The sequence below is a fragment of the Phoxinus phoxinus genome (genome assembly GCF_949152265.1).
Source record: "Phoxinus phoxinus genome assembly, chromosome: 3".
Taxonomy (NCBI): Eukaryota; Metazoa; Chordata; class Actinopteri; order Cypriniformes; family Leuciscidae; genus Phoxinus; species Phoxinus phoxinus.
The window spans coordinates 42,446,710-42,460,943 of NC_136878.1; the positions used below are offsets into that span (position 1 = coordinate 42,446,710).

Here is a 14,234-nt window from a genome sequence, read left to right on the forward strand (position 1 = left end):
AAAACAATTTAAAAGATAATTGTGAACTTTTATCCCACAATTCAGACTTTTTTCTTGTAATTGGGAGTTTATAACTCGCAATTCTGAGATAAAAAGTCAGAATTGTGAAATAAAGTGTTGCAATTACCTTTTTTATTTTTTTTTATTCTGTGGCGGAAACAAGCTTCCATACAAATATGCAAGTTTGTATAGTAAATTTAACATTAGTTTTTAAATATATATTAGTCGGTTGACAAATTGTCTTTTTCTTTTACATTTAGAGCATTGTTTTTGTTTGTTTCAAAATAATTTACTTGCCTATTAATAACTAAAACCAGATCAATCCCACTGATTTGATTATAATGTTCTATTATTATTATAGGCATTTGCACTACAAATAATTAATTGTCCATCCCTTTGACTGGATTATGAATTTGTCATGCTCCGTTTTCATCCATCAGTAAAATATTGTTCAAATACCGCAATAATGGTCTGGTAATGTGAAAAAGATAACAGACACTGTGAACAGGTCACTCAATTTAAACAGCATCTCATTTAATGTTCCACTGAACTATAACTGGAATCTCGTTTCTCTCCCAACATCCTCACTCATGTCTCTCCTCAGGTCTGTTTCCACTAGGGATAAAACAGTTACCGGTTTCACAATAAACCACTGCAAAATTTCAGGCGGTTAGTATTACTGTTTCACATTTTCATTCTCATTAAAAACATGTTTGTATTACCATGGTTTGAAAAATGCAGTTATGTGCCGTGCCCATCTGACAAATTCATAACATTATGAGAACACAATTGTAATAAAATGATGAGAATTCATTGTGCTTTCATTTTCCTGTATTTGAGCACGTGGTTATGAGAAGAGCGCATCTAACGGAAGTTACACATTCTGACTAGATAGTCCGAGTTTGTGCATATGATTATGTTTTTGTTTTACAGATTCTTTTTGCAAAGAATCTCATATACAGTGTTTGGTTTGGTTAAGTTAATTAACCCGCTTCTATAGTGCTTTAGTTTACTGTTGTTCATTCACTCTTCAGCTCAAACAGTAATGCTCAGTATTAATGAGAATCATATTCCCTTTTCAAAAACATTGATTATACATTATTATTAATAAATATTGATTAACCTTACCAAATATGTGTTTTACAACCCATTATAAATGAAGCAAAATAGTGAATAGCTGACTTGCCTGCAGTAATGCAGTATGATGTCAGGAGTAATATTTTTGTTTTTCACAAGTGTAGGAATCAAGTTTCTCTTCGTCTCTGCGCACTGCCTGAACACAGACTGGATGGAAACCTAAGAAGAAATGTCAATGGACATAGTATAAGGTTTTTTTTATTCACACAGTTTGGGCTATATTTAGTTTTTTAAAATAATGAAATAATTTGCATAAGTTCAGCACTGACCCCAAGTTTGCCAAGCTGAATGCCCCACTCTGCATCAGTGATGACAGACAGAAACTTTCCTCTCTCCTCTTCATCCTTATACAAAAAACTTAGATGGGCTCCGACCATAGCAACAACCTATAGAAGATAAATAAATACATTTATTATTCAAGTATATTTTTATATTTTCTAAAGAAAATTTGAGTGAAGGTGTAGTGTAGCTTAATTTATTAGTAATAATCAAAAATGGCCTGGATTATATGTTTTGAAGGAGGTGTGGCTTTGGAGACACTCTGAAGGAGGGTGGTATCCTATGCTTTTAAAGCTGGCTTGCTATTGCTAGCCTCTCCGAAATTGCCTACCCTACCTTCAATACTTAGGGTTAGGAGTTTGATCTAGCAAGCACAACTAATAAATGAAAGCTTGTGTCACAAACCAAATTTCAGTCTGACCTTTATCTTGTCGTAGTTTTGCCAGGCACTGGCGATCATCTTCCACAGAATATCCACGACCGCTGCCTTGGACAAAATGGTGCACAGTCCAATGGCCAAATCAGAGTCGACCACTCTCCAGTTTAGCACCTGAAACACAACTCCGTTACAGTTAATGAATAGACTGAACTAGAAATATTATAATTGTGCATCTTAAGTGTCTTTGCACACCTTCTGTAACAAGGAGACCACAACCACTGTGACAGACGAGAGAACAGTTTTCTCTATCCTGTCAAGAGTCTGTTTGTCTCTGGCCATGCGGTTGTTAGACTGAAGCTGGAAATGAGAAATACAACATCGTCAAAAAAACACTTTCATTTGCATTATATTGAAAGAGGCTATATTATGCCCTTTTACTAACTCATGATTTACATTTTAGGATCTACTAAAATAGGTTCTCATGTTTGAATGTTCAAAAAACAAATGTTTCACATTTTGTCAGCAAAGCTCTGTTTAATTCACTCTCTATGAGGCACCTCCTTTCGAAAAGTGCAATGTGCTCTGATTGGTTGGCTGGACCAGTGTGTTGTGATTGGTCAACCGCTTCGAGCACGTTTCGTAAATGTCAGGCCCCTCATTGTGACTGCGAGTTTCAACACACTACTAACACAACTCAACCAGGTCTCACACCATTATTTTGCATATGTCTTGGATGGGAATTATTTACATGAGGAATATTGTGATGTGTTCGTTCCCAGAAGAAAACTCAAGACTACAATCAAGCCATTTCTGGGAGTTCAGAAACAGTGTTTACTGATATAGAGAATAACTCCCATTGGAGTGGTGTTTGTGCTTTGTAACTTTGCAGACCGTTTTCATGCTCAAACACCAACATTACAGGCTAAAAGTTGACAATGAAAAAAAAAGGATAATAGGCCTTTTTTAACTTAATTATTTTACAGAATTATCACCTTTTTGCTTAGCGAGATGTCCATGTTGTTAGAAACAAAGTGCAGTAATATACTGCCATAAGACTCCATCAGAAGTCGCAGGGCCAGTTCAAGCTGACTGCACTCCTGTAGCATTTGCAGCATAGAGGCCATGGGATTGAGTAAAGGCCCAACCAAATCAGTTTCTGTGAAAATAAGATTTGGACATTAAATAAGACATTTTTATTTAAATCTGCCTCTCACAACACAATAAAAATGTAAAACTATATTTTGCTTTTTAAAGATAATAATAAACCACAGTTCTTTATATTCCACAGCCTTTACACATTAGGGGTATTTCCATGTATCACACTGTTCACACTTTATCCTGGATCAGTAATTAATCCTGGGTAGGTATGTTGTGAGATTTCATACTATACACTTTTAATCCCTGGACAAGTACAACACTTAAACAACTAGCACTACTGTTTAACACACGTCCCTTTTCCATTGCCCCCCTAAAGCTGCAAGTCTTGAACAGATAACAACAGAATCTACAGAGGAGAAGCTAATGTCGTCACCAATTAAAGCTAGTAATGTTGAATATATTATGCCCTAAAAATAATGAAAACATGAAAGTAAAGTTTAGGACAGATTAATGCATAATATTATAATATTCAACAACAACAACAACCTCAACCTATTATAATAGACAAATATTAGCTCAACCCCTTCCCATATTATGTATTCAAAATAAGAAAGACTTTGTCCGGTTTAGGGATACCGGCCCTCTCCAGAAGCCAGGCCTGGGAGAGTAGCTCACAGGCAAGCGGAAGGTCGCCGGGCTCTAATCTATGGGTTCCCGTCGGGTTTAGACCAGGAAAAAAATATGGGGGTGCCTCTTTGTGGGCTCACCAATTGCACAGATTAATAGGGGGCCAGTGGGATGAACAAAGACTGACAGGTGAAGAGGTGTGTCCATGCAAACAGAACCTTGGATGCGGAAATTGGCATCTGGTACTTTAGAATTTGACCTCACTGGTGTGGAAAAAGCCAGAGTTGGTGCGCTACCAAACTCTAGGATAGTGGCTGGACTGTCCTTCTCTGCTCATGTACACATTCACTGATTTCCAACCAGCTTTGGATCGTTACAATGTCAGAAGTATATGTAAATGAACAATGTTCTTTTTCCAGGTTTCCAACACCAAACAAAATATTTTTGACAGCCAAATAATGCATTTTGCATCAGCCGGCAGAATTTTGCAGACGAATAAATGAGAAACTTGTCCTTTAAGACCTTACTACAATAATATGACGCTCTTATAAAACCCTGGGATTAAGCATAGTATAAACAGTCTCACAGTATACTAGTCAAAGCAATAATATGACGCTCTTACCTTCTTTGAGAGCACAGTATGACAGGCAGGAACAGCCAAAAGGATAAAGTCTCGATTCTAGAATAAAGGACACAGTTTTGTGTTTAAATCATTACGTTTTAGTTCAATCATAGGAACAAATTAATACATGTTCACAAAGGAAGGAATTAACAAAAACTGTTTCTTAATTCAATGAATTTCAAATGTCAATTCCAGCCCTACACTTCAACAATTTCCATATTAAAATTAGTTTAGTTATTCCAAATTCTAATTTAAAGCAATCGTTCATATCAAGGCACTAGTTTGCATTCATCACACCAGAAAACTTTTACCTGAAAGTGGCAACAAATTTCTGGTGATTTTATACTGGAGGGGAAGCACTGAGACTGGATCTAGCACAATGCAGTCCTCATTAAAGACATCATGAAAATGGGAATCAGTGTAAGTGTCCTCTTCACCACTCAATGCAGATTCCTGAAAATAAATATATACAGTGTCAGTGGGTATATTAAAAGTATACACAGCCCTGTTTAGATTGCAGCTTTTGAAATATAAAAAATGTATGTTGCATCACACAGGAACGAACTTGCAACCTTTCTCAGTCTCCACCCAACAGTCTCACAAAATTCAGTAGGAAACACTGAATATCTATTCTAGATTTTATATATATTTTTAGTGTATGGGCAAAGCAAAGTGGTTTGAATATCACTCCAGATGAAGATAGCATTTGTCAACTTAAAGCTTGCCACTGATGCTTCCAGTGATGACAGCTTGATGGAATATATTGGGGTGCTGTCAACACTCACGTACGTGTGTACTGTGTATAAATAAAAAAAACAATGTTTAGCAAGCGTACCTTAGGTAAAAATCCAAAATCTTCAATCTGACATTGTCTGTACACATCTGCAGCACTTCTGGTGCTTTTACACAGCTCCAAACAGTCAAGCAAGAGGTCTGTGAAAAGGAAAATACATGTATTTTTTGAAGTTGGTGTGGAGGACAAATGAGTGATAAATAGATAAGACGACTGATTGAGAACTCAAGTGATATGTACTTTAAGAGAATATGAATGGTGAAAGAGTTTCAGTACCACTGTGGCAGACTGTAATGGCCTGGCAGGCCATCCTATGGATGACAGCAGGGAGGTTAACCTTTTCAGGCAGAACCATGGGGACGTTTTCCTCCAGCATCTGGCAGAGGCGCTGCGCAGTGCTGAACAGAACTCGTCCTGTGCTGCAGTTGGAGTGATGCTGGTATAGCTCACTATATGAGGTGAAAAGAAAGGTATGAGAAAAGATATTAGAAGTTAAACGAAACGTTCACCCAAAAATTAACGTTGTCATCATTTACTCACCCTCTAGTTATTCCAAAATCAAGACTTTTGTTCATCTTAACACAAATTAATATATATTTTATATTCTCTCATCAAACTGTTCATTTGCCGGAATGTGCTTGCTTTTCGAGAGAGAAAGTGTGCATCACTGAATCTTTTTTCTGTTATCACTGTGAAGCTACTTTGAAACAATCTGTATTGTATAAAGCGCTAAATAAAGGTGGCTTGACTTCACAAACATAATTTTGCATACATCACAAATTGTATTGTATCTTTCGCATCTCAATATTTGTCAAATATAGAGAGTAATGAGACCATTGAAATTTGCTAGTTTAAAGCTTACTATTTGCACAGATAATATTATAAAATTAGGAACTATTAGATGCAGACAGTGAAGTGGAGCAGCTTGTCTGGCAGGATTGTATTCAGATACAGAAGTAAACAGGTTATTTGTGTATTTTACCTTTATCTTGTCACCATTGGAAACTCAAAACTCCCTTCCATCATTTGACAGAGCCGCAACATTTAAATTTTTTGATGAGACGCAGAGATTTTCAAGACGCTATATTTTCCTTATCCACACATTGGAACCAAAAATGATATTATTAAATTGTAGGCTATGCATACTACAATAATTTATTATTAACAACTACCACTTTGTTTTGTACTTTTTTATAGACTTTTTGGATCAATCGGTCAATCAATATTCAGAATCCGGTGCAGTTGTATTATTTTTATGATGAACTTATATTAGACTGTAGACTGAAAAAAATAATTGTTAATTATTTTTTAAAACGTGAGAAATAACTGCCTATTCCAAATGTATACACTTTTACACAGCATTTAGATCCTTAAATACCCACCCATCATTCCCTTCTCCCTTACCTTAGGATCTGCAGGGCTTTCTCCACATCTCCAGCATCCAGAGCTCTCAGCGCCAGGTCTGCCCAAAGTTCCTGCTCTGTCTTTTGCAGCTGCCTGGCCAGCCGGTGTAGCCCAGCTTCAGTAGAGAGTGTCTTGGTTTTACCATCAGGATCATTGGCTACTGCAGCATTACCATTCAGGTGACTGCTTGAAACCTTGTCAGGGTGTCGTTTTCCTGAGCGCCGCCATGCTTGTGCATTCTCATATGCGGTGATGAGCTGCTGGTTGAACTTATGTCTCACTAAAGGATCCTCATATTCTTCTGGTGTTAAGAAGATGTCAAAGTCTTCCTAAAGTCAAAAACATTTTAAAATAATCATACCCATTTGTAGATGTATGTCCAATATGACATTAAATGCCTCAAATCTATTATGAACATATAAAGACCTGTAGATGAGACATGGCTGTGAACATGTTCAGACTGTTCCCACATTCAGTCTTCTTGAACGCATCATCTACAAGAAGAAAGGACAGGAAACTTTAACGGTCAAAAACAATCAATCTAGTTCATAAAAAAATGGGGTATTAAATTGATTATGCTCGTATTAGTACTATAAGTCGATTAAAATATAGAAATGGCAGATTTTGACCTTATGTATTGTACACACTTCTCTTCCAGTCAAAATGAGTACTGGTTGTTTAGTAATCGCTTTCTGTTTTATTATATTTACTGCATAAGGCTTTTTTTTTTATTAATCTTATAATGCCTGTTTTATCGTATAAATCATAATGACATATATAATTTTTTAACATTTGTTATAGGAGGTATATAATAAAGCAATAAGCCCTGCGAAGCCGTGTTTTACAGTGAAAAAACCCCTCAGGCGTTGTAAAAATCCCTCAGCTGTTCTAACAGTAAAACAAAGCTTCAAGGACTTATTGCTTTTAAAAAACGGTTACTCCATTAACATATTCATTTTAATATTTATTTTATTCATAAAATAAACACCAGACTGCAACAAGGCCAATGCATTTTTTGGAACTAAATATTTAATGAAAATGATTTAATAAAAATGTAAATTATTTGTGGTGACGTTTTAAAACCTCATTATTAGACATAGAACACCAGTACTAATACTTGGTTGTGCACTCACCTGTCTGAATGCTCTGCAGGTACTTCAAAGCTTCAACCATAATCTGTGATATTAGCATTTGTAATTTCTTCTGCTATTGAAAGAAAATACATTTAATTCAGAATATATATATATATATATATATATATATATATATATATATATATATATATATCAATTTAGCTATAGATGAACATATCCAAATGTGTTTAACAATAACAATGCAAAAACTTTTCATATAGAAAACTAATCCTACTTTAGTATTAAGATTTTTTTCCATTGAAACAATGTCAATTTAAATCTATTGTCTTTATGCAAAATAAAATGTCTTATTTTTAACCAATTAACACCACATCTCTCACACACAAATTCTGACCTCTTCAGAAATGTGTCGCTTGTCTTGAAGTTCAAGTCTTGCCCAACAGGCCATTCGCTCAATCACAAATTCTGCTTCAGAATGGGGCAGACTCTTCAGCAGCGCAATGCACTTCTCCCTCTGTGAATACAATATCCAAATATATCACCTTTGATTCCTATCTGAATTAAAATGACTTTCTTAACAGTTCCATATTGTAACGGCTGATTAGAGCTAGGAGATGTATATATTTTTAAATATACTGAATATGAAATATGTTGGAGATTGCAGTGGTTTCATTAGAGGTCTTCATTGGTCCACTTCGATTCGAAAACACGAGGTCTGCTGACCCGAGACCAGAGCAGGTTCGGGTCCAAACATTTGAAAAGTGCCTCAGGCAAGGATCAGGTCTGATATTAGTAGCCTTGGGTAATTTCAGATAAATTGTGCTCCTAATTTGAGAAATTCGGGAGCAAATTTACAGGCATATAAAAAATATATCAAATAAGCAGTTGTATTTCTTAATAAAGGTATACAAGGAGACATTTACAAGCAAAATTATTAATTTATTATTATTTTTTAACTAGGTTTTTAAATGTTTCTGCTTCAAATATAGTTTATTTAATAATTATGGAATTATGTATATTCAAAATATCAAAGTATATGCCAGATACACTTTATTTTGTAACACGAAACACCAATTATAACCAGAAAAAAAATATGCTCTGTATAATCCAGGACATTTAATTATAAAAAAGCCTGAAATACACTCTGACTCTTATTTTAAACTACTTTCCAGCTCCTCACTTAAACATACAAGGGAGATAAAATATGCACTCTTAGAACAATCTAAAACATTACAATACAAACAACATAAAGTAAATATTGTCGTAAGCAATCGCTTGGCATAAATGAGTGGTATTCATTGACTGTGAACTGCTCTGAAACTGCAATCCTGTAGAATGCGCAATAGCGCTGCATTTTGACTTAGAACATTTTCATTAATCGGTTCTTCTGCATTGATCATTAAAATATTTGCTGAGTCAGTTCATTAATTTAGCTTGTATTATCATTCAAGGGGTAAAGGAGGTCTCTGCGTAGTGCGTTACTTTTGATGGTTTCATTTAGCGCAAAATTAAGAAGAAAAACTAAAAAAGACAAGTGGAGAGACTGTTCCACAATTATTTTTTGTGATATACTACCCTGCAAGTGTGTTTATAATACAACGGCTGAGGGAGTGATGGTCAAATTTAAATATTTCTCTCTCCTGACGGGCGTAATTTAATCTCTATATATTTTCTTCTCTTCTGGAAAGTCATGGAAATGCTATTGAAGATTTTTCTTTATTATTTGAGCAAAAGGAAATGCAATAATGATGTTTGCTGTAGTCCCACATTTACCACTATAGAAATGTACCCATTTATGAGTTCTGCCTCTAAGAAGAAATATGAGGGTCCATCATGTTGTTACCCATATAGCGCCAAGTCCCAATTCTGTGGAAATCATACCTTATTACACTGTATAAGCTGTATGCAGTGAAGATGGTGGATCTCTGCTGGGTTTAGTTTATAGGCCTCAATCAACTTCAGTGAGTCCTCGAGAGAGGTGGGCAGGTCCTGCTTCAGAATGTGCCTCACAAGCATCTAAACAAAGCAAACAACAGGGAAATATCAGGTACTTGCATGAACAGAGTGGCTGATACAAAGGTCAAAACCTTTACATCTTTAAGAAAGTAAGGAATAGTAAAAAAATTAAATGAACACACATAATAGGAATTTTAAGTTAATGAAGACAAACTTACCATGATATCACGAGTGTTAGAGAGGGCTAAGGTGCGGATGCCATAGCATCTGAGAAGCTTCTTTATTTCCATCAATCTGTAACCCTCTCTCAGTAACTCCTGTCTGGAGATATGAAAACACTTACAAATAGTGCTAACTGAATTTGATGTACTGCAGCTATATGTTGTAAACACACAGGAATAGGTTATACAGTTGTAAAGTCTGAGGTCACATAGACCATTTGTGGGTCCAAATGCTCTATTAATATGTCTGATTAATATGTATACATTCTGAATGGAGTCGAGCTACAATTTCATCACTCAGGTCTTCCCAAAAATCAGACTAGTATTAGATCAGACTAAAGCATTTACATTACATTTTTAAAAAGTCAAATTATTAATTAGTTCAACTGAAATCAAACTTTTAAAGTGCAAGAGTCAAAAATTATGTGTTGTATTTAAAAAAAGTAAAATGAAGATGAGTTGAAATAGTGTAAACTGTTAACTGTTAACATGTGCCACTGGAGCTAGCATTGAAGCCAGTGAAGTCATGTAAAAGAGCTTATCGATTAAAACAAAATTAAAGAAAAGAAGTTATGTTTTACCACACCACTCACTTTGGATGTTCCTTCTCCAAGTGCTGCTGAACAAGTTTCTCGATGGTTTCACTCCAGGGCACCACGGCCTTGTACATTATTTCAATCACAGCATCCATCACCTTCTAAAACATGTAAAAAGACAATATTTTGCCAACAGAATCTACAGTGATTAAAAACAGGAAATTTGACAGTAGGCCTTGACAGCATTTAGGAACCCTACTCAACTTTGCTGCATCCCCAGCAGTCTCTAGTTCTCATGCCATTCAAATAGACCGCTCTCTAAATATAGCCTACACATTTAAGTCAAAATTATTAATTATATTTGAAAGCCAATTTGACCAATCCTGGAAGCACCAATATCACAATGTCTATCATTTGACAGACCAATCACGAGTCACGACAGTGATGCGTGAGTCCCGCCTTCCTAATATTCATCCACACACAAGGGTTCGAGGCTTCTTTTCCCCTCGCTCCATCGCTCGAAGAACTAGCAGTCGCCATAATAGAACAAGTTAGAAAGAGAATTCACTGTAACATGTTCTCTAGTTTATCCCTAGCACAAATAATATTCACTGTAGTAGTGAATATGCCCACTATCAAAAACAGCTAATTTTGGCAGCATACCTTTACGGCTTGTCTAAGGACCGTTAAGAACCATTCCCATAGTGAGATAAGAAAGACAACTCCAAATGACTTCTCTCTATGACTTTTCTCTTGTCCTCACTTCTCTCTTTGCCATTTTTTGCACTAAATATGTCATACAATTGCTAGTCAAACACTATTAATGTTTTTGTGATGATCGATCCTCTCTATTCAACACCAGTATAAATAGTATCGATACCACTATAGTATATGCCGATCCCTACCGTGAGTAAAAAAAAATTCACTAATTGCAGCACTAATTGTTAATAAATAAATAATTGATATAAATGGGATATAGTGTAACAGAATACTGTGTTAGATGTATGAACAGATCTTACATTAGTGTCTGTCATGCAGTGTAGTACAGCCACGGCTTTGGCCTCCCATTCAGTGAAGAGAGAGGTGATTTGAGAGCTGCAGCAGTCTAGCAGGTCCTAAAATTTAAACATATCAAAACACATCAAAACTGATAGCACAAATAAATTAAAACTATTATATTATAATAACAAATCATTAAAAATGTCCAGTCCCAAAAGGTAGACTAATAGACCACTGATGTCTGTAGTGTACATTGTATACAAATATATTAGGGACTTGCTTAAAAAAAAAAAAAAAAAACCTTATCATTGTTTATACATTTTCAGGAACTAATAACCAAATTAATTACACCTTGACATTAAAATGTTTAATTCATATATTTATAATAAATATAAATACATCACCTAGGACCCGAAAAGAAATAGTCAATGTATGCGATTAATTTTGTCTGCTTAACATAAAATAATGCAGCATTTTATTTTACTTCCCGAGGCTTCGCTAATATTTTTCCTAGGTTATTTTGGATAGTCTTACACATTCAAGCTCTTTGTGTGCCGCTCCACCTGGCTCTGTAAAGTACATCTTTACAGTGACTGACACAGGACATTCATGTACCCTTTGAGGCTTGCTGCGATAGTCTGTGTTACCGGTGTTCAGCCATAACACCGGTTACATCACTTGCCCACCGTGACAAAATTTGACAGTGATCAACATTAAGTTTATAATGTAAAGTTAATAATTTACTTGAGATTTTTTTTTTAAATGTTTAAAACATTTAAGCTACCAAAATGAGATGAAACATTAGGAGTATAAAGCCAATCATATAGTTAGGGATTCAGAAACTTCTTTGTGTCAGCCAAATTTATCTAAAATATTTACCGGTACTCAAAGTACCCCCTGATATTAATCATATATTTCAATAATTAAACATGGTTGTCTGATGTTGATTATTGTCAACCGTTATACAGGTAAACAACATATTTTTTAGTATGTGATTTATTCTGATTGTTTTTATTTTTACATAATTGTACATTTAATTATTATTAATTAATTTTTATATTTGTATGATTTAATTATCAGTTTTTGTTCAAATTTGTTCCCTCACAAACAGAATCCAGAATTGATGTGCACAATACATGACCTTCTATGACTACTACTGATTATAATATAGAGTGTTTTTACACTTGAGTGCTGTCTAGTGGCCTCGACAGGCCCTTCTGCAAAGCATCACATGAGATTGGCTACAATGCTTAACACAGCAAAAAACATGTTAATATAAAACTTGGGTGCAACGAGAGTAGATCTAAAAATAACACTATAACCAACCATTTTCCTAATTACTGAAAAATAAAGGTGACCTTGATATAGTGTAAGAGGGTCTGGTCCAGGTCCAATCCGTTCTCAAGAGCATAAGGTTCGATGCTGCTCTCAATAACCGCAGGAATCAGTTCTGGGGCCTGCACCTTATCCAGCATCAGAAACGCCATACTACGTGTGCTTCCCTGCCACAGAACACAGGTTAATCAATGCTTTGTGTCATAAATAATCAATAAATTAAAAAAAAAAATAATAATTTTATAGATAAATTAACCTAATTCAATGGGTCCAATAACAAAACAAAAACACTGAAGCCGTTCTAAAAAGAAAATGTGTGGACTTTTGTGGAATTCTACTAGTATTAAAACAGAATACTGTAATGTTGCGACAACACTAGCAAGTTTTCTTGTATTTATATTTAGCAACAAAACAGTGTCCCTCGAAAAAAATATTCAGAGACTAATCTTTCTGAATCCATTAGATAAAAAGTATGACACCAAGTGACATCTGCAACAAAAGGATTTGTCTAGGCATCAAACTTTAAGTCAAAGAGATCTGAAATTTGGTGGGATGGTTTATGTACAGGGGTAACCGCTGTATTTCTGCTTTTCAATAAGCACCACCTACTGTCAGAGTGAATTTGCATTTTCATAAAGCCCGTCTGCTATTATATGGGAAATGTCACATTTCTCTTGTAGTGAATTATAAATGTGGGGAGAGGAACTAACTTTATACATTCACTAAATTAACTATTGGAACTCAATAAGTGCCGGATTTGGTTCTATTCATGGATCTATTCTAGGCTTTTCAGTACAAAAATGACCAACATTCACCATGGATTTGAGGTAGTAATGCTAACTGTAACCATGGTATTGTGGCAGAAATAGTCAAATGTCTTTACATTATTAATTTCAGGGTTCGAAAAAACTTTTGAGAGTGAAATTAAAGCACTTTTAAAGGACTTCAAAGTGCTTCATACTTCAAAACTCTAACTACTATCCAATTTAAATGTTATTTTTAATGTACCGTAAAGACCAAAAATTTAAAAATAGCAAAAAAAATCTCCATAACAAAACAGTTTTTACATGTAACTGTTGTTAAAGGGGTCATCTTATGGTTAAAAAAATAACATTATTTTGTGTATTTGGTTTAATGCAATGTGTTTCCGTTTTTTTTTTTTTTTTTTGTGGTTTTAGGTTAAAAAAGTTATTATTTTACACATACTGTACATTATTGTTGCTTCTCTATGCCCCGCCTTTCTGAAACGCATCGATTTTTACAAAGCTCATCGTTCTGAAAAGCACGGTGTGCTCTGATTGACCAGCGATCCAGTGCATTGTGATTGGCCCAAAAACCTTAAGCGTGTGACAGAAATGTCATGCCCCTTACCATATTTGGAACATCAGCTCCAAAAGCAATAATGACAGGTGATAATGTCGGTACTACCTTATCAATTCGAGCCCGAATCTGATCCAGAAAATTGTCCGGACCAGATTGTATCAGATTGGTAAGGTTTTATTTCATTGGGGACATATTGATTATAATGTCGACTTCTGTCTTTTTATGGATTGCACTGCGCTATGGGTGTGAGAGCACTATGTAAACATAAAACCATGTCTGCATTTATGATCGTAGAAACGACAACCGCTACTCAATACTGCTCAAAACTCACGTTTGAATAGTCCTTGAATCAGCCTTTGTGCACAGCCGGCCTTGTAACTCTACCATGTTCTGGAAAAAGTCCTCCGAAAAATACAGTCGAAAATTTTTGT

At 35.1% G+C, this 14,234-nt stretch overlaps 1 protein-coding gene across 6 annotated transcripts in view; it reads right to left on the minus strand.

The window, feature by feature from the left end:
- kntc1 (kinetochore associated 1) overlaps positions 1–14,234 on the minus strand; it is a 48,737-nt gene that overhangs the window by 17,587 nt on the left and 16,916 nt on the right. For 5 of the 6 annotated variants that reach the window (XM_079607079.1, XM_079607077.1, XM_079607076.1 and 2 more), the window contains 18 exons: positions 12,504–12,647; positions 11,166–11,261; positions 10,204–10,307; positions 9,608–9,710; positions 9,315–9,449; positions 7,828–7,947; positions 7,473–7,545; positions 6,766–6,833; positions 6,340–6,668; positions 5,212–5,384; positions 4,978–5,075; positions 4,454–4,595; positions 4,143–4,199; positions 2,788–2,951; positions 2,048–2,152; positions 1,838–1,966; positions 1,407–1,523; positions 1,187–1,296 (listed from right to left, as the gene is read on the minus strand). In XM_079607079.1, the coding sequence (XP_079463205.1) occupies positions 1,187–1,296; positions 1,407–1,523; positions 1,838–1,966; positions 2,048–2,152; positions 2,788–2,951; positions 4,143–4,199; positions 4,454–4,595; positions 4,978–5,075; positions 5,212–5,384; positions 6,340–6,668; positions 6,766–6,833; positions 7,473–7,545; positions 7,828–7,947; positions 9,315–9,449; positions 9,608–9,710; positions 10,204–10,307; positions 11,166–11,261; positions 12,504–12,647 (2,267 nt within the window). The remainder of the gene's footprint in view (positions 1–1,186; positions 1,297–1,406; positions 1,524–1,837; positions 1,967–2,047; positions 2,153–2,787; positions 2,952–4,142; positions 4,200–4,453; positions 4,596–4,977; positions 5,076–5,211; positions 5,385–6,339; positions 6,669–6,765; positions 6,834–7,472; positions 7,546–7,827; positions 7,948–9,314; positions 9,450–9,607; positions 9,711–10,203; positions 10,308–11,165; positions 11,262–12,503; positions 12,648–14,234) is intronic. The other variant, XM_079607078.1, reaches the window with a different exon arrangement.